We start from the raw sequence: 19,899 nt of genomic DNA on the forward strand, positions 1-19,899 counted from the left end.
CAAAAATATAAACACAACATGTAAAAAAGATCCCAGAAATGTTCCATATGCACAAAAAGTTCACATTTTTGGTTTGAATTTGTTTACTGTTGGTGAGCATTTCTACTTTGCCAAGATAATCCATACACCTGACAGGTGTGGCATATCAAGAAGCTGATTAAACAGCATGATCATTACACAGATGTGGGGGGAGTCTATGAAGCTTTACTGCATGCTCTATAATACAAGTAGTATTTTGATTTCAATGAACATGTTCTTATATCAACTTAAAATAAACATGAATATTGAAAATAGAAATGTTTTTCTTCATTTGGCAAACCTTTCAATATATTGATGATCCCATTTCCAGAGCAGGATCTTTGCTAGTTTTTCTTCTCTTTTTATTTTTTTAAATATTCGAAACATACAATATACTTGCAGTGAAGCCGCTCAACCACTACATCGTACCAGTCATCCAACAGATTCCCATTCAGAGTGAAACACACAAGCATCCAGGGTCAATGCCCTGCTCAAGGGTACGTTGACCGATCTACGACCAGGCCAAAAACGTGATCCCGAACCCTCCAAGATCCTCCCACAGTTCCCCAATAGCTGTCCCTCAACAGTTCGAGACCCCTTCCACAGTACCTCCCCAAGAAGAAAAATCAAAAATACAATTCATTCCATTCCCCACCCCAAAGAACCCCCCCCAGTGCACAAACAACGAAGAGAAAAAAGGAAAAAGACAAGAAAACAACAAACAACAATGCAAAAAAATAATAAAACAAAGGACATCAAGGTCAACTAAAATCATAACAGCAATGCCAACTGTATATGTTTGTGTGCATGTCTGGCACTATTACATGGGTGTGTGTGTTCTTGTACGTGTTTATTTGAATGAGAGTGTGTGTATATGCACGTGTACAAACACCTGCACGGCAGGAAAACCGGCATTAGTTGTAAAAAAACACTGCCCCTCAGTGTCATTCAAATGTACCTTTTATGTTTTATTTTGACTTTTATCTTTGACCATCATTCTATCACCCACACAGCAACTCCACTCCCACTTGTCTCCAATTCCACCTACCAACCCTCAGCCCATCCCATCTAGTTCTGCTGGCCACCCACTTCAGGTTTCTACGCAACACAGATTTTTCAACTATGCTGTGACGTTTAACGTACAATTTCAATCTAAATCGACTACACTCCACAGATTGCGAGTTGAAGATAAATACTTTTACAGCAATTCCTGAACCTGAGACCAGAAACAGGCTACCGGGGGGCAATACCAAAATAAATGGTCTATTGATTCTGTATCCTCACAACAAAATCTGCAGAGATTTGATGATTTTATGCCAAATATTTAATATTTTTTTGGTGGCAAGAATTCTATATAATAATTTTAGCTGAAAAGCATAACGTCTTGAATCTTGCATTGTTATATATATATATATATATATCTCAACTCATACACCCTGTACCATGGAATCATCAAAAATAAAAAATCTCGCAATTTCGCAATCTGTATGGCAGTTGTCAACATCCTGGTCCTCAAATGAAACTTGTATACGGTCTTATTTATGCTATTTTTATTCCTCTGACAGTTTTGATCTTTAAAATTTGGCAGACTGACCAGTTCCCTACCTCCTCCCGTTGCCACCTGCCTGTAATCAATTGGTTGTACTCTTGAGCAGACCTTTCTGTACAATTCTGATAACTCCATGAAGGACATAACCATTCCAATATCATTTAAGAACAAAATACCCCTTTCAAACATGTTTCCCATAAATACAGGTATTTTATCAACCAGCACATTTGAGTTCAGCCATAATATTTGTTCTCTTCTCAGGGGGATGAAATTGAAATTGTAGCCTGCTCTGCAATGCTTGTTTGAAAAAGAAAGATGCGTTGAAAAAAGTATCATTTTCAATTAATCAAAAAATTAGACATGGCAACCTGCAAAGGCCATTCTTAAACAATGGATGAGCTTTTCTTAGTAATCTCCTTGAGAACCATTTAGGGTTCAAATAAAACTTTTTAATGAGTGAAGCTTTTAGAGAGAGGTTTAGTGCTTTTATATTTAAATCTCAACCCACCCAATTCATAATACAGATAAACAAGACAAAACGTGCCTATCGTCCCAGATAAAGCAAAATATTTTTTGCTCATATGATTTGAAAAAGGATTCATCAGGAGTAGACAGCACCATAAGTAAGTGAGTAAACTGAGATCTGACTAAGGAATTAATAAGGGCCATTTTGCCATAAATAGACAGGTATTTACCTCTCCATGGTTGCAGGGTCTTGTCCAAGTTTTCTATTGAAATTCATTGTGGAGAGCTTATTTATATATTTTGTGATATGAATAACGAGTGTCTACTTCACCATCAGCCCATTTTGTAGGTAAACTGCAGGGTAATGTAAAAGTTGTATTTAAGGATCCAATACGTAATATTATACACTTATCATAATTAGGTTTTTTTATTTTATTTTACTAGGCAAGTCAGTTAAGAACAAATTCTTATTTTCAATGACGGCCTAGGAACAGTGTGTTACCTGCATGTTCAGGGGCAGAACGACAGATTTGTACCTTGTCAGCTCGGGGATTCGAACTTGCAACCTTTCGGTTACTAGTCCAACGCTCTAACCACTAGGCTACCCTGACGTTTTAGTCCAGAGAGTACAGAAAAGTTATCTAGACCTTCAATGAGACATTGCAGGGATCTAGCTTGCGGACGTAATATAAAACTTGAGTCATTGGCATACATGGACACCTTTGTTTTTAAGCCTTGGATTTCTAATCCTCTAATGTTGTTATCGATTTTAATAGCTAGCATTTCGATGGCCATAACAATTAGATATGGTGACAGTGGACACCCTTGTTTAACTCCTCTTGACATTTCAAAACTCTGAGAAGTAGCCGTTATTTACAATCTTACACCTGGGGTTGCTATACATTTATTTTTACAAAGGAATTACCGAAATTGAAAATAATCCAGGCATGTATAAATAAAATCCAGTCTACTTTATCAAATGCCTTTTCAAAATCCACTATAAAATACCATTTCTGGCTTCTTATATGTTTCATGATGTTCTATTATGTCTAGTAGTTGTCGTATATTATCTCCAATGTATCGTCCATGTAAAAAGAAAAACTGTCTGATCAGGATGAACAATACCTGGTAAAAACCCTTTTAATTCGGAGTGCTATGCATTTCGCTAGTATTTTTGCATCACAACATTGAAGTGTAAGGGGCCTCTAGTTTTTTTTAGATAGACTGGGTCTTTATATTTGCCATCTGGGTCTTGTTTTAATAATAGAGAAATCAGACCTTCCTACTGAGTACCTGGCAGACTACCATTTCTATAGGAGTAGTTAAAACAATCTAACAATGGAGCTTTTAGTATATCAAAGAATACTTGATATACCTCTACCGGTATGCCATCAAGCCCTAGGGTTTTTCCAGACTGAAAAGATTTAATAGCCTGAGAAAAAGCTCTTCCTCTGTAATTTGGCCTTTGCATTGATCTTTCTGTACATTTGTTAATTTTCCATTTTTTATATTATTTGGAAAGAATTCCTTACCATAATCGTCATTCAGTGGGAGAGGATGAGACGGAAAAGAGTGGGAGAGGGTTAAATTTATTTTGAGAGGTAGTCAGAGCTTTCCATGATGGAGTATGTTGTTCCTCCATAGCATAATGTTGTTGGTACGTCGATTTCCCTCAGCATCTCTTTAGCATCCAGGTTGGCTCTTTACTGCAACCAGTTTTACGAAAAGATAACAATGAGTCTTTCCCACGATGACGACAACAGGTGTCTGTAGTACAGCCAGCTAACACTCACGAAATCCATGCAACAACAAAAAAAGGAACAAACTTGCAGTCCCAGCCGTAAAGCTAACCGTGTCGTGGAATCCTTAGCAACAAGTCTTAAGTTGTGATTTAAATGAAAATGTTTTAATAAACTACAAACCGAGTGTAGACAGTACAATGTTCTTTTGTGCACTCTGATGACATACCTCTGCTAGTTTTAAAGTTATGGCCCATTTGATACATTTATACAAAATTGGCAAAGTAGGTAATGTAATCAATAACAAAAGGGCCAGTGACAGGCCTAAGCAACACGAGCAGTAGCTAAGGGCCCCCAGCCACTAAGGGCCGCGACCAGTTGGAGTCTCAACTTACTATTGAGAGTAAGAATAGTAGGATACACCAGGTGACATTTCAAAATTTGGTTGTGCATCAGCAGTTTCTTAGTCACTGACAGTCACTCAATTAGCCATGTCATCTAACAATTTTTAGATTGGTAGTTAGTCTAGCCAGCTATCATGGCCGAATACCAACCAGGCACACAGGGCACCTGAACTCCAGAGAGCCCCCATTGATTTTGTTAGTCATTCTCACTCAGATATCATATTAACATGGCATAAGTCATTACACAATTTGGAGAAGTGCAGGAAATGTGTGTTATAAAACTGCAACATTTCAAATCAAAGTTTATTGGTTATATACACAGATTTGCAGATGTTATTGCAGGTGCAGCGAAATGCATGTGTTTCTTGCTCCAACAGTGCAGTAATACCTAGCAATAAAAAAAACACAACCCAGAAAAATAAAATTTCAGAACGAGCAATGTCAGAAATAGATGCAGTATATAAAATGGTGGGTTTTGTATGTCAACATCATTTTTTAAAAGTGACCTGTGCTCAATGACTACGTACTTAGGGCAGCAGCCAAAGGTGCAGGGTAGAGTACCAGCTGGTAGCCGGCTAAAACAGTGACTTAGGCTAGTGGTGACTGTTTAACATGCTTTGATGTACCTGTAGTGTCTCCGCCTTCTATATGGTAGCGGGGTGAACAGGCCGTGGCTCAGGTAGTTGATCTTCTTGGCCTTACTGTGACACCAGGTGCTGTAGATGTCCTGGAGGGCAGGCAGTGTGTCCCCCTGGTGATGCGTTGGACTGACCCCACCACCCTCTGGAGAGCTTTGCGGTTGCGGACAGTGCAATTGCTGTACCAGGTCGCAATACAGCCCGACAGGATGCTCTCAATGGTGCCTATAGAAGTTTGTGAGGGTCTTCGGGACCAAGCCACATTTCTTCAGCTTCCAGAGGTTGAAGAAGGGTTTTTGCACCAACTTCAACATGCTGCCTGTGAGAAGGAACTATTTCAAGCTGTCAGTGATGTGCACACCATGGATCTTGAAGCTCTAGTCCCCCCACTGAGGCCCCGTCGATGTGGATGGGGTGTGCTCTTGCTTCCATCTCCTGTAGTCCACGATCAGCTCCTTTGTTTTGTTGACATTGAGGGAGAGGTCATTTTCTTGCCACCGCTCTGCCATTGCTCCCACCTCCTCCATATAGGCTGTCTCACCGTTGTTGGTAATCAGGCCTTCCACTGTTGTGTCGTCAGCAAACTTGACGATTGACTTTAGGCTTGGACAGGATCCAGATTGTGATATAGTACCTTCATACCGACCTTGTGCCGATCCCGGCATATATCTGGTAAAAACGCCATTGAAGGGGTGTCATTTTCAAACCCCACTGAGCTGGGGGGTTAGCAATGGTAACAAGTACACTAAAACAAAAAAGTAAAAAAACAGAACGTGCAACAAGTTACAGTTCATATAAGGAAATCAGTCAATTTAAATAAATAAATTAGGCCCTAATCTATGTATTTCACATGACTGGGAAAATAGATATGCATCTCTTGGTAACAGATAGCTTAAAAAAATATATTTAAAAAATAATAATAAAAAGGGCATCAGGATCTCGTCACATTCAAATTGGCATCAGGATCTCGTCACATTCAAATTGGCATCAGGATCTCGTCACATTCAAATTGCCATTGATAAAATGCAATTGTGTTTGTTGTCCGTAGCCTATGCCTGCCCATACCATAACCCCACATCTACCATGGGGCACGTGGTTCACATCAGCAAACCACTCGCCCACACGACACCATACACACGTTCTGTGGTTGTTGGACGTACTGCCAAATTTCTCTAAAACGACATACAGAAATTATGATTCAATTCTGGCAACAGCGCTGGTGGACATTCCTGCAGTCAGCTTGTCAATTGCACACTCCCTCAAAACTTGAGACATTTGTGGCATTGTGTTTTGTGACAAAACTGCACATTTTAGAGTGACCTTCTATTGTCCCAGCACAAGGTGCACATGTGTAATGATCTGTCATGTGTACCCATATTGCTTGCCACTTTTCCATGTGAAGAAGAAACCACAGACTCCATGAAATTACCTGATCCTTCTAAATATTTAAGTTAATTTTGTGTAAGATTTCTTTGAAACAAGGGTGGCTTAACTTACTCCTTTGGCTCAACTTACCCACCCTCCCCTACTGTTAATTATTGACATGTCATTTCTTCCTTCTTACCAACCAATCAACAGGTCTCCCTGGGTTTAGAAGCGAATAAACAGGAAGGTATGTGTGATAACTATCTCTACGGGCCCTGTGTGTGAGGTCATCAAGAGGAAGCAAAAGCACAGTGCCTCAACATCCTTTTATGGAAACTTCCCTTTGAGGGTCAGACCAGGCTAGGCTAACCGAACCCACTCGTCCATGTCTAAACATATGAAGAAATATTTAGAGAATTAATGTTCACATATCCATGTTTGTGTAAACCTCAGTTTGCTTCTTTAGTTGGCATACTTTTTAGCTGAGCTAATGGATTTGGAAATGCTGAAGTTGAAACAGGAGTGAAATGACAACTCATTGTTCCATAAAAGAAGGGTATACTTTTAAAAAATCAAGTAGTTTAGAAACATGGCCTACTGGTAACTGGTGCATGCATGCATTTGTGTCTATGACACAATGTAGCCTAGATGTCTGTGTATATGCAGTTTTAAAATTAATCTCTGCATTTGTGTGTGTTTATGTTTGTGCGTGACTGCGTACACACGTGTGCGTAGGACTTTTAAATGTGCCAATTATCTGGCCTGTCCCATTGATGACAGTGACATTTTTTTAAGATGTGGTTTGTGTCCCACCTAACTTCAAGGTACCAGACTAATCTAAACACTTGATTCTCCACTCCCCTTGGTCTGTCACCTAACGTTGACAAGGCAACTTAATCTGCCAAGTACTTTGTCTCTCGACCGCAGTGAGACAAAACACAATAACGTCAACAGAATTCTCGACAGCCATCAGTGCTGATAGAGGATTTCATCCACAGATGATGAACAGACTAGAGTTTTGTTAATTAACCTCTGACTCAGAGTCGATATGCAGTTGATACTTCAAAATTTTAACTCTTCAACCCTTACCATGTACCTACGTTTGTCCTCGGTTGTTGAGTGCCTTTGTTTGCTGATATCCATACTTTTTAATAGAACGTTAATCAAATGCAACCACCGACTGTTTCCATGTTGAGATTCAAATTGGCACATGCACATTTGCGCTGATTTGCCATCTTAGAGCAACAGCAATGAGGAAACAGTATGGATTTCAGCAAACAAAGAAAGGCATGCAACAGAGGACAAGCATAGGTACACGGCAGTGACAGTCGGTGCCGTTTAAAATGAGGGAGGACGATGACCGCCTTGCACACTCTTGCCTGCATCTAGCTTATCTAGGGTCTAATCATTAGTGTAACAGTTGCAAACAAGAGCTTCTATTGGACAAATTCAGATATTTTATCACCCTTCCTTTGCTTCCATTTTTCAACAGAATAGGAATGAATACACCCCTGATGACCGCACAGTTCACTTTCATAGCAACCACATACAAACAGCATGATTTGCTGGTTGTATAATTGCTTCTCGCGCTCTCCTCTCACCTTTTCCCTTCGCTTGTGGACTTCAGTGCACAATACAACAGCTGTCTGTGACCAGGTGGAAAAAAACTTCAAGCCAAACCTTCACACCATAACCACTAACCTCTACACACAGCCTACTTCACTGTCACCATATTAGCTAATGTTATTTTTCAACAGCTAGCTACTAAAACGTATGCATTAATAAACCCGCTACAATCCTGCAGTACAGTAAGCAGTTACACCGGCGGGCCCCGGTGGCAATAAATTAATAAAACCAAAAGCTTACATTGACTTGGAAAAGGTCCAGTGTTGATAGCCATAGCCAGCTAGCTAGCTATCATAGCATCCCTCTCTGTTTGAGCAAGCTAAACTAGTGAAAAGAAATATAGCTAGCTCTATTGCTCATACTTCTTCATTTTGGAAGACATTTGTTTAACCATTGTCTCTCTCTGAGTCAACTACTCAACACTAGCTAGCTGAAGCTTATGCTTTCAGTACTAGATTCATTTTCAGATCCTTTGACTGGGTTGGCAGTTAATACTGCTAGAGCTCTGATCGGATGGAAAAATTGCTCCAGAAGTTGTCATAATTACTGCGTTAGTCCATGGAAGGGGGTGAGAACAATGAGCCTCCTAGGTTGTCCAGAAGTCAATGTACCCAGAGGATGACGGAAACTAGCTGTCTTCTGGCTACACCAGAGAGTGCTGTTGAGGCTACTGTAGACAATGTGTTTTAATCGTTTATTTGGTGACATGTGAATATATTTAGTATAGTTTTATCCGAAAAAGATACCTATGAAATGTTTCACAATTTATTTTTCTGAAATTCACTGAGGATGGTCCTCCCCTTCCTCGTCTGAGGAGCCTCCACTGGTACATGGTATGGTTTTAAGAATTGAAATTGTTAAAGTATCGACTGCATAGGGACTCAGAGTTGGAGGTTCATGTAAAAATAAAAAAATATAAACTCTAGCCTGCGCTCAACTCTGTGGATTAAATCATTGTGTAGTTGAGGTACTTGGCAAGAAAGGAGGATGCTCTACCCTGAGGATGCCCGTCCACCGCTGTCGTGAATGCTAGCCTAATCCAGCAAAGAGCAATTCAAGACATGACGGTTTCTAAAGAAAGTGTCAGGCAGGTGCAGCAGGACGAATGGGAACTTATTTGAACCCTTCTCTGGGTTTGAATGGTGTCATATTCCCTCACCATCACTGAGAAAGACATCCCAGTAGTGTGGGGACTGCTGCAGTCAATCAACCTCCACTACTGTGAAGCTTTCACCTTCTACAGACATAATCCAGTCATATCCTCTAACAGTAAGAGGACAAGTATTCAATATACATGCTTTCGTGTTCACACTTTTCACTATTTAACTCCAACTACAGAATATAGGACACATATACAGACAGCTTAAAAACAAGGTCACAATGTGACTAATTTTAACTTTAGCTATAATCCCTCAATTAGGACATTCAATTCAGCTTCTAAACACTGGAAACAAATCAAAATTAGGCTAGCATTTGACGTCTATCCAAGGTTGCTATGTCGATTTTACAGGCTGACAATGCATCAAGAAATTAGTTCACTGCAGACATTAACACGGAATAGCCTACATTAAACAGGCGGTGATCCCAGCACACTGGTGAACTCTTACCAGCATATTCATGCAAACTTCCCACAAGCTGAGTTCCAGGCCTGCCAACACAGCACTTGACATCCAACACCACACTAGGGGAATCAACATAGCTGGGAGGGCAAATGGAACGGAGGTGAAAGAAGACAGTGGAGCTATTGCGCAATTAACTCATCTTCTATCAAATGCCCTCTAGCTTCTCCTGACAAGGTGATCGATAAATGTTTTAGGATCATCTGACAAACAAAACACTGTGCTTAACTAATCTAACACCTCTGTACACTCTGCACATGCTAAGTCACTGTTTTGTTTATTGAATGTATGAGGTAAGTCCCTTTACATCCATATTCATCTTCTAATTCCAAGGAGTCAATGCCTCCTTAATCATCAACACTGTGTACTATTCAAAGACTCAACTGTGAGGACACGTTGTCTGTATTTTTTTTACTGCTTTCATTTCCATATCCCACCCTTTGGTCTGAAGAATGCTCCTGAGTTTCTTGTGTTGAACACATATTGGGCTCGCTGTTTGTCATCCATTAAATTTTACTAACTTCATTAGGGTTGGGAATTGCCAGGGACGTCATGATTTGGTATCATGATACTTAGGTGCCGATACGATACGCATTGGGATTCTATATGTAGTGACTTGATACTGTGATTTTCTTGCGATTTGATGTTCCAAACATGTTGCTCACCATGTCTGCTGCTGAGGATGTAGCCATAAGATCTTTATCATTAATGGCATACAAAGAGAAGTTTAATTCAGATCAACTGCCTCTTAGTGTTCGTTTATAAGAATAACGTGAAAAGTTGGAGTGATGCAGCGTTAGTGCCAGGGTTAATCTTTCAAATGCACCATTGAATTAAACACATTTCAACATTTTCTATGAACTTTTACCAATGCAAGATTTATTATGGTGACGTGCCAGAAATCCTTGTTTGAATTATTATATTGAAGTGTTTGACATTGGCAAAAAGTACAGAATTACAAGTGTGCAAACCTCCTGAGCCAGAACATTCCTTCCGACTGTGTGGTCTCCTCTCCCTTGTCCATACTAAGTCAAGGATACACATATTATAACCATACATTGAAACTTTTCCTAAGCCTAATACTGCTCTGCACAACAACCCATATAGAAACAAGATACAGTTGAACCACCTCAACAGCTCAAGCTCCTGATGCCTCGAAGCCCACCCTTAAAAAGGCTCCATTACCAGAGTCATTTGCCATGCCTTTTCCATGGAGTGGCCATTTCCAGTTATCTATTGGCATGCGCCATTAGACCCCCACCCCCCGCGACAGACCCAATCTGAAGGCAGGGTTCAGTAACAGCTGATCTTTAGGGCCTTTCTATTTTTAAAGCCTGTGTTGCAGAATCGGTCTGCTCATCAGGACTGACATACCATCCTGTCAGAGGGCTGCCATTGTGGGACTCGACCCAGCCTGCACTTAAAGGCACAGTATTTCTCTAACTGTGTATAGCAGTTACAGTCCTGAAACTACAGCAAGCTACCGTTCTACGACAACAGCAAGCTGTCCACTGACAAAGTGTTTTTAAACACTCAGGAAATGTGCAAGGGCAGCTGTGGGGAACTGCTCCTTAAAATGTACGTATCAAACCCTAAAAACTACCAGCAGACATCACCAACTACAGCATGTTCTCCCCACTGCACATGGTCTACAGCAAGCAACAATGACTAAACTTCAAGAAAGTGTAACCCCAGACAAATACCCCCAGACTGTAAAGTAAATAGCAATCTGCTAACTTGATACCATTCAACATTCAGATAGCCAACTGCTACTGACTTGGCAAGGGTAATCATGAAGCAACAGTCACTAGTGAGTCAGGTGTCTGAGGTGAGATGCCCATTTGATGCAACATCCGGTATGAGTCTTAACAGATCGCACTTCCTTCCATTCAACAGTGCTGTTACTACCCTGGGAGCATAGTGGTAAAGTAAAGTACACCCTCTAGAAATGGACTACTGAAATTGCCTGAGCTGTATCACATGTAAGACAGTGACTCAAGATACTTGTCTTTTACAGCATGATAGGACTGTTTAACTAGAACTATAAAAAGAGTGTGTTGGCACACTCAGGAAGTCACCATATGGAACTGCATTTCAAGGCCTACATTCAGCCTGCGTGCGTCACACTTCAAACAAAGGTCTCGAAGACCCAGAGTTTATAGTTGAAACGTGAAAGCAGTGCCCTTTCACCCCACAAATTAGTGGCCTGAGGCATCACACTTCATGCAATCATGTAGCCAATGCAACATGTTATTTCAGTGTAAGACATTGAATTCTGGCACTGTATACTTTTTAGCCAGTAGTTCTTAAAGTAGTGCTCACGAGCCAAAAGTGGTCCCCAAAAATGACCTACTATGTCACATGTGCACCACGTCATTGCGCTCGCTCTGCTGTGTGTACATGTGCATGGGTTTTGTTGTTGGGTCTGCCCTGCAACCTCATTGGATAATGCTGGGCAGGCCTGGGCCAACCTTTCACTGTGCAACCCAGGCCCCCAGTGCCCAGTCTGGAGTGTGAAGTCAAGCTCTGCTGGTCGGCTACTCTGCCCTACCACACAAAAAGGCAGTAACTGCTCATAGTGTGGAAGTGAGAAAAATTGCTTTTATTTACCTTGGTATCACAGTAACTTTATGCAGTAACTGCTAACATGACCCCAATTTTCTCCAAAACACAATAGAGGCAGGAAACTTGTCCACATGATTAAGCATGTATTTCATAATGTAGCAAAAATGACATTGCTCATTTTGTCTAAAAATGAGTTAGTTACTACCTTTGTTTGGTAGGGCAGTACTGTGTAGCAACCTAACAGTGCCAAAAGCGCAGGTCTGCCCTAGAATGCCTATGTAAATTAAGATTGCCAGAACGGCCAAACCCCCCCAAAAAATGTACAGATGCATTGGGCCCAAAAGGTGTTTATGATCAAGATCAATCCCCCACAGTGAATTATTTTGAAGTTTGCTACAAATTGAGACAATTAAATAGTGATCCATTCTGACTACTACATTTGTCGTCACACAGGACCACGTGCTGATAGAGATGAATCAACAACAAAAAATATTACACTATCCAGTACAAGTCAAAGGTTTGTCACTGGCAATGTATCATATGTCAATGGACACTGTCCATTTCCAATATCTTTAAGCAGCGATTTACCATCACCAAATGGACAGGCTGAAATCAACACCAACGAGCAAGGAAGAAGAACCAATATCACTGCTCGGTGGTCTCGAGTTCAACAAGCATGACAATTGTTAAATTGCTGAAATGCCCAACATATAAAATTCCTGATAGCAATATATTACAATGGGCATTTACTAATGGACAGTGTCCATAATTATTTTTCCAGTGCCAACATTTCCTACTGCAATTGGACAGTGTTATACAGTTGAAGTCGTAAGTTTACATACACCTGAGCCAAATACATTTAAACTCAGTTTCACAATTCTGACATTTAATCCAAGTATTAATTCCCTGTCTTAGGTCAGTTAGGATCACCACTTTATTTTAAGAATGTGAAATGTCAGAATAGGAGAGAGAATGATTGATTTCAGCTTTTATTTTATTCATCACATTCGCAGTGGATCAGAAGTTTACATACACTCAATTAGTATTTGGTAGCATTGCCTTTAAATTGTTTAACTTGGGTCAAACGTTTTGGGTCGCCTTCCACAATAAGTTCGGTGAATTTTGGCCCATTCCTCCTGACAGAGCTGGTGTAACTGAGTCAGGTTTGTAGGCCTCCTTGCTCGCACACGCTTTTTCAGTTCTGCCCACACATTATCTATAGGATTGAGGACAGGGCTTTGTGATGGCCACTCCAATACCTTGACTTTGTTGTCCTTAAGCCATTTTACCACAACTTTGGATGTATGCTTGGGGTCATTGTCCATTTGGAAGATTAATTTGCAACCAAGCTTTAACTTTCTGACTGATGTCTTGAGATGTTGCTTCAATATATCCACATACCTTTCCTTCTCATGATGCCATCTATTTTGTGAAGTGCACCAGTCCCTCCTGCAGCAAAGCACCCCCACAACATGATGCTGCCACCCCCATGCTTCACGGTTGGGATTGTGTTCTTTGGCTTGCAAGCCTCCCCCTTTTCCTCCAAACATAAAAGGTCATTATGGCCAAACAGTTCTATTTTTGTTTCATCAGACCAGAGGACATTTCTCCAAAAAGTACAATCTTTTTCCCCATGTGCAGTTGCAAACCGTAGTCTGGCTTTTTAATGGCGGTTTTGGAGCAGTGGCTTCTTCTTTGCTGAGCGGCCTTTAAGGTTATGTCGATATAGGACTCGTTTCACTATGGATATAGATACTTTTGTACCGGTTTCCTCCAGCATCTTCATAGGGTCCTTTGCTGTTGTTCTGGGATTGATTTGCACCAAAGTATGTTCATCTCTCGGAGACACAACGCGTCTCCTTCCTGAGCGGTATGACGGCTGCATGGTCCCATGGTGTTTATATTAGCGTACTATTGTTTGTACAGATAAATGTGGTACCTTCAGGTGTTTGGAAATTGCTCCCAAGGATGAACCAGACTTGTGGATGTCTCCAGACTTGTGGAGATCTTGGCTGATTTCTTTTGATTTTCCCATGATGTCAAGCAAAAAGAGGCACTGAGTTGGAAGGTAGGCCTTGAAATACATCCACAGGTACACCTCCAATTGACTCAAATTATGTAAATTAGCCTATCAGAAGTTTCTAAAGCCATGACATCATTTTCTGGAATTTTCCAAGCTGTTTAAAGGCACAGTCAACTTAGTGTATGTACACTTCTGACCCACTGGAATTGTGATAGTGAATTATAAGTAAAATAATCTGTCTGTAAACAATTGTTGGAAAAATGACTTGTGTCATGACAAGAAGATGTCCTTACAGACTTGCCAAAACTATAGTTTGTTAACAAGAAATTTGTGGAGTGGTTGAAAAATGAGTTTTAACAACTCCAACCTAAGTGTATGTAAATTCCGACTTCAATTGTATTGCCAATATATTGCTATTGGAAAGTGTCCATTACACATATGATACATTGCCAGTGTGAACATGCTATTCTGCAATTGGACAGTGTCCATTGCCAATGTATAAGGACTTCACATTACAAAATGGACATGCTGAAATTAACAAGTAAGTGTAAGGGATAAGATACACTATGAATAAAGGCCCATTGGCAATATATTGCTAAATGGACAGTGTCCATTACACATATAATATATTGACAGTCTCAACATGTTATACTACAATTGGACACTGTCCATTGCCAATATATTTGAATAGGGATTTACTGTCACAAAATGGGCAGGCTGTAATCAACACTAATGAGAAATTCTGACTTCTTATGATCAAACATGATTAATAGACCTTTAGGCTGATTCAGAACTTAACATACGGATATATACCATTTGGTCATTATATAGGCCATTTGGACATGATTCACCGACTTTTGGGTTCAGAACCTGACTTCCTATGATCATATGCGACAAGTGGACATTTTGCCCATTTGGAGTATTATATGCCTGATATGGACATAACATAGGCCTTATGGATAAAATCAGATAAGGTGAAACTATAGTAATGGCTCTTTAGTAATGGATAATTGATAAACAATTCAACATTTTTCAAAAAACGGCGCTGACGCACTTACCTAACTAATGCTTATGGCTAAATGGAAGTAAGTCTTCGCAACAATGTTCCAACATCTAGTGGAAAGCCTTCCCAGAAGAGAGGAGGCTGTTATAGCAGCAAAGGATGGACCAACTACATATTAACACCCATGATTTTAGAATGAGATGTTTGACGAGCAGGTGTCCACATACTTTTGGTCATGTAGTGTAGCTAGCCCTCTCACTCACACAAGCCAGCCATAGAGGAAGGTTCGTCCAGCCATAATTGTACCAAACATGTAACTAGGATGCTATTGATACTCATGTCAGAGAAAACTAGACTGATCTATCAAATGGTTGGGTGGTTAATGAAATCTAAAGTCGCTAGCTATCTGTCATGGTAAATGCATATCAGGGAACATCAGTTGTCGGTCTAGCCAACTAAAACACGTTCAAAAGATTTTAATATATATATATATTTTTTTAAATCACTAATATTCTATTGCCGGAGCTGGGTGCAGACATGCCAGATGATCAAGCATACAAAAGGCCCTTGGCGTCAGGTAAGGTTTGGACTAGCAATCTTTTGTTGATGAAATGTTTCCCACGTTGTGTCATATATGGACTCTGACAAAAGATTTATAGGCTTAGTTTCATAATGTGCTGGCCATTTACCACTGCTCCAGAGTCCAATGGCAGCGAGCTTTACACCACTCCAGCTGACACTTGGTATTGCGCATGGTGATCTTAGGCTTGTGTGCGTGCGGCTGCTCAGCCATGGAAACCGATTTCATGAAACTACCGACGAACAGTTCTTGTGCCAACATTATTCCAGAGGCTCGGTATTGAGTGTTGCAACCGAGGACAGACTATTTGTACCCACTTCAGCATCTGGCAGTCTGGTTCTGTGAGCTTGTGTGGCCTACCACTTCATGGCTGCGCCATTGTTGCTCCTAGATGTTTCCACTTCACAATAAAAGCACTTACAGTTGACCGGGGCAGCTCTAGCAGGGCAGAAATTTGACGAACTATGACGGTGCCACGTTGAAAGTCACTGAGCTCTTCAGTAAGGCCATTCTACTGCCAATATTTGTCTATGGAGAGTGCATGGCTGTACGCATCAAAAGCTGGTGTGGCTGAAACAGCCAAATCCACTAATTTGAGGGGGTGTCCACATACTTTTGTATATCTAGTGTACATCTGTTCATAAATCAGTGTTCCTAAAAGTAATATGCATACCCTGTATACCTTACCTCTTCAGCTGTTGAAAATAATGGCAATTGTTTACACAATTCATGTGTAGACTCCGTTAGCTACAGCTACAGTCTGTCTCTCATAAATGAAGACTCAAATGCATCTTTCTTGCTGTCACTCAAATGGGGAGGCTCATTGGTTGGAAATTGTATTGCTAGATTGTGGGCCAATCTTGCAGTACATCACCAAATTATCGCAGTAGGTAAAATGGTGGCACAAATGTTCCAAAGAAAACTGTTGGTTTCAAACTAGAGATTTTTTTATATTAAGAGCAAATTCTTATTTACAATGACGGCATACCGGGGAACAGTGGGTTAACTGCCTTGTTCAGGGGCAGAACGACAGATTTTTACCTTGTCAGCTTGGGGATTCGATTATAGCAACCTTTCGGTTACTGGCCCAACGCTCTAACCACTAGGCTAACTGCTGGACTTCGTGGCTAATTGAGGTAAAACAGTAATTCTGCTCATAGATTATGCATGTATTAACTACAGATTGACACATCCAGCCCAAAGCCAGAGGTTTTAAAAATAATGACATAGTTAAACACAATTCGCCAAAGTCCCGGAGCATGTCTTTAAGAATTAAAATGTACATTTAAAATAAACAAAGAGTTGAGGTATGACAAAGGGACTGATTAAAAAAACCTAGGCCTATAGATCACACACCTATCTTATTACAGTTCATGGAGAAAATGTTCTGCTAAATTGAAAAGAAATTCCAGCACACTGGAGATCTTGATGCTCCACAGATATAATGGATCTATTACAAACGATTTGGTCTCAATAGGACTTCATCGGGGTTTAATCTGTTTAGCATCAAGATCACCAGTTTCTTTTGAATTTAAACACAGAGACAGGAAGTGCGGGTCCACCAGGAAGAGTGAGTGCGCCAGTCACAACATGAGTAAGGCACGACTTCAGCACCTGTCAGAGAACCAACAGCATATCACTGCTGCCAAGACTAAACCATACTGGGAAGGGATTCTTGCAGGTTAGCACATGTAATGCAAAATGAAAGTGAAATAAGAAGTTAGTGCTACATGGCCACAAACAGGATAAAGGTGATCATTGCCACCTGCTCCAAGAACATGTAACCTAGTCTACATTCATCAAGGGAAATGTATACATCAGTGCTTTTGTGCACCTAAAGTAGGATTAAAACTATACAGTGAGTTAGGCAATGAATTAGTCATTGACACACAATTTGTTCTTTATGTTGGGCACGTGTTGGTTGCCAGACTGAACAGGCACCATTTAAATTTGCAACCAAAGCAACAATGAAATGTATATTTACAAACCTATAATTTGTCTAGACTGCTAGAGAAAAGCAAACTAATATAGTATGAAAAGAGCATTTTCACTTTTGGGGTCCAGTGGGCTATACTTTATTTCCTCGTGCGCTTATTGTGTCAAAAATATATATTTCTGCCGCTGGGAGAAAGGAAGGGAACAAAACGAGGGTGTAATTATAGAAATACTGAGTAGTGGAAGTTGAATGGAAGTGCAAAGTACTTTCGTATTGTTCTCATCTAAAATACATACCTCTCTTGATATGAGATTAAGGGCATCATCCTCGGCCGTCGACCTGTCCTTATTGGGATTTCTTTTTCGTCCGGTGCCCTGAGTCCCCATGTCTTGGTTTCTGACCGATAATTAGGCTACTGGTCCAATTCGTTGAACGTAGAAGACAAATCCAAAGCACGTCGAGGAAAGTACTACTGTCACAATTTTGGGAGCAACATTTGTCAAATCATAAATTCGTTACCGCGCGCGACATTGGTCATGGAGTTACATCCGTCTTCAAGACCTCTTCCTGTGTTGTTCCTATCCAAACGCTAAATTGCAACTTTGTAACAAATGTTTGCCTTCGTTTGTATTGAATCCGCAGATTTTTAACACCTGTTCTTCCCAGAGGAATTCACAAATAGTTGAGTGCTTCATAAAGATACGTTGACTGGCAATACATCTATTCAGATATGGAATCAAAATGATTTTATAGCCTATGTAATAAAAAGAGATTACATAAAAATACAATCTAAAAAAAAAATCAAACTTGGTGAACACGCTTGGAAGGAGCCACGATGCTGTCAAAGTATCCTAAAGTTGAGTCAGTCCCGGATGAGGACATGATCGAAATACGGGGCTCATGCAGCCTTCTCCTACCGCACTCTCTCACACCCTCTCCGCTATTTTTAATGATGAGTGGTGAGAGCTAAAAACAGAAACCTTATCTTGTAGGCTTCTTCTTAAAGGCGTAGACTATGACTAATAGATCTGCATATTTCACAACAATATTATATTTGATCCACATATGTTAAAAAAAACTGGACATAATATATGTTCTGTAGAACATGACCCTTTCACTCCATGTTCATTCAATTAAGTTCCTATGAAGTATCTCAAAGTGATTGGGGTATTTGTATTTTCTTGGAATTATATCATGTGCTTTCCAAGTAGTAGAATATTCCGATTGTAGACTAGCAATAAACTACCAAATATGGTTGGTAATATAATGGTAATTTAAATTCTATTGAGTCATGGTTGTTGTTCCATAAGCCAAACTGTTGCCTAAATGTTGATCCGTGTTACCTATAGGAAGTCTGATAAATTCATTGTCTTGATCATAGACGTGATAATACCCAGACAATAACATATTGAGGAGTGTAGTTAAAGTTATTGGAACCCGGAACATTAACCACGTTTCACCCAGTTTTTATGACCATAATAATCATACCCATCATGCCTTTTTATCATATCTATAAAAAAAATGACAGCTGCGACGGAAAGAGGAAGTTTCGGTACAATTGTATAATTTGTTCGTTTGAAATGGTGGGATCTTTTTGTGTTGGTAAAATTAATTGTTCAAGAAATTCCGGTGGAAACGCTTTTTTTGCACAAATATTGATAACATATCGAAGTAAACTTGAGAGACACGGTGATGTTCGGTGTTCGGTCATCCTACTACGACTCGGTAAACCATGCCGTTTATTAGACTAGAGATGAAATCAATTATGATTAACTTCACAGAGGGTGAAAGTGCACAATGATGAGCTTGATGCTACTTTCCAATAAATATCGAGGGTCTTATTCGGGTGACAATGATCGATGCTTGACTACCGTTTGACAAAGACAAATATTCTTGCTCTTATCCAAAATAATCTCATAATGTAGACTAAACTACCTGCACAGCCTACCTACACTGTACTTACTCTATTTGCGAGCTGTTTGCTAAAGCTATCCGTAGAGTTGAAAATGCGATTTTTAAAAACGTTTTATTCGGTACACTTGTGCGAAAAACTACATTTTGTGTGCACAGTCATCACGCACTGATTTGTATCCGCAATTAATGAATTAGGCTGAAACACCACTGGTTAGAATTCACATTTTCTTAATGCGAATGTTTCAATATTCGTATTAAAATGTGTCGCCAATTGGATGGAAACCTAGCTACTGTCCTGGGTGTCCTCAAACTTGAAAACCTCTCAAAAAATGATAACTCTACTTGGCATACAAGCAATGGCTCCCTCTGGTGTTAGCCACATGTCTAGACTACTGAGACTACAGGGTTGACCATTCAAAAACGTTGAGCAATAAACAAAAAACAGTCATTTTTAT

The 19,899-nt window shown here is 40.1% G+C and overlaps 1 protein-coding gene across 20 annotated transcripts in view; it reads right to left on the reverse strand.

Annotated features, from left to right (window-relative positions):
- LOC112225077 (leucine-rich repeat flightless-interacting protein 2) overlaps positions 1-18,490 on the reverse strand; it is a 79,614-nt gene extending 61,124 nt beyond the window's left edge. For 12 of the 20 annotated variants that reach the window (XM_024388688.2, XM_024388687.2, XM_024388676.2 and 9 more), the window contains exon 1: positions 17,827-18,489. In XM_024388688.2, coding sequence (XP_024244456.1) covers positions 17,827-17,916 — 90 coding nt within the window. In that variant the 5' untranslated portion in view covers positions 17,917-18,489. Of the gene's footprint in view, positions 1-17,826 lie in introns of all 20 variants that reach the window. The other 8 variants (XM_024388689.2, XM_024388686.2, XM_024388685.2 and 5 more) reach the window with 2 other exon arrangements.
- Positions 18,491-19,899: the final 1,409 nt, after the last annotated feature.

This window comes from Oncorhynchus tshawytscha, linkage group LG26, assembly GCF_018296145.1.
Source record: "Oncorhynchus tshawytscha isolate Ot180627B linkage group LG26, Otsh_v2.0, whole genome shotgun sequence".
NCBI lineage: Eukaryota > Metazoa > Chordata > Actinopteri > Salmoniformes > Salmonidae > Oncorhynchus > Oncorhynchus tshawytscha.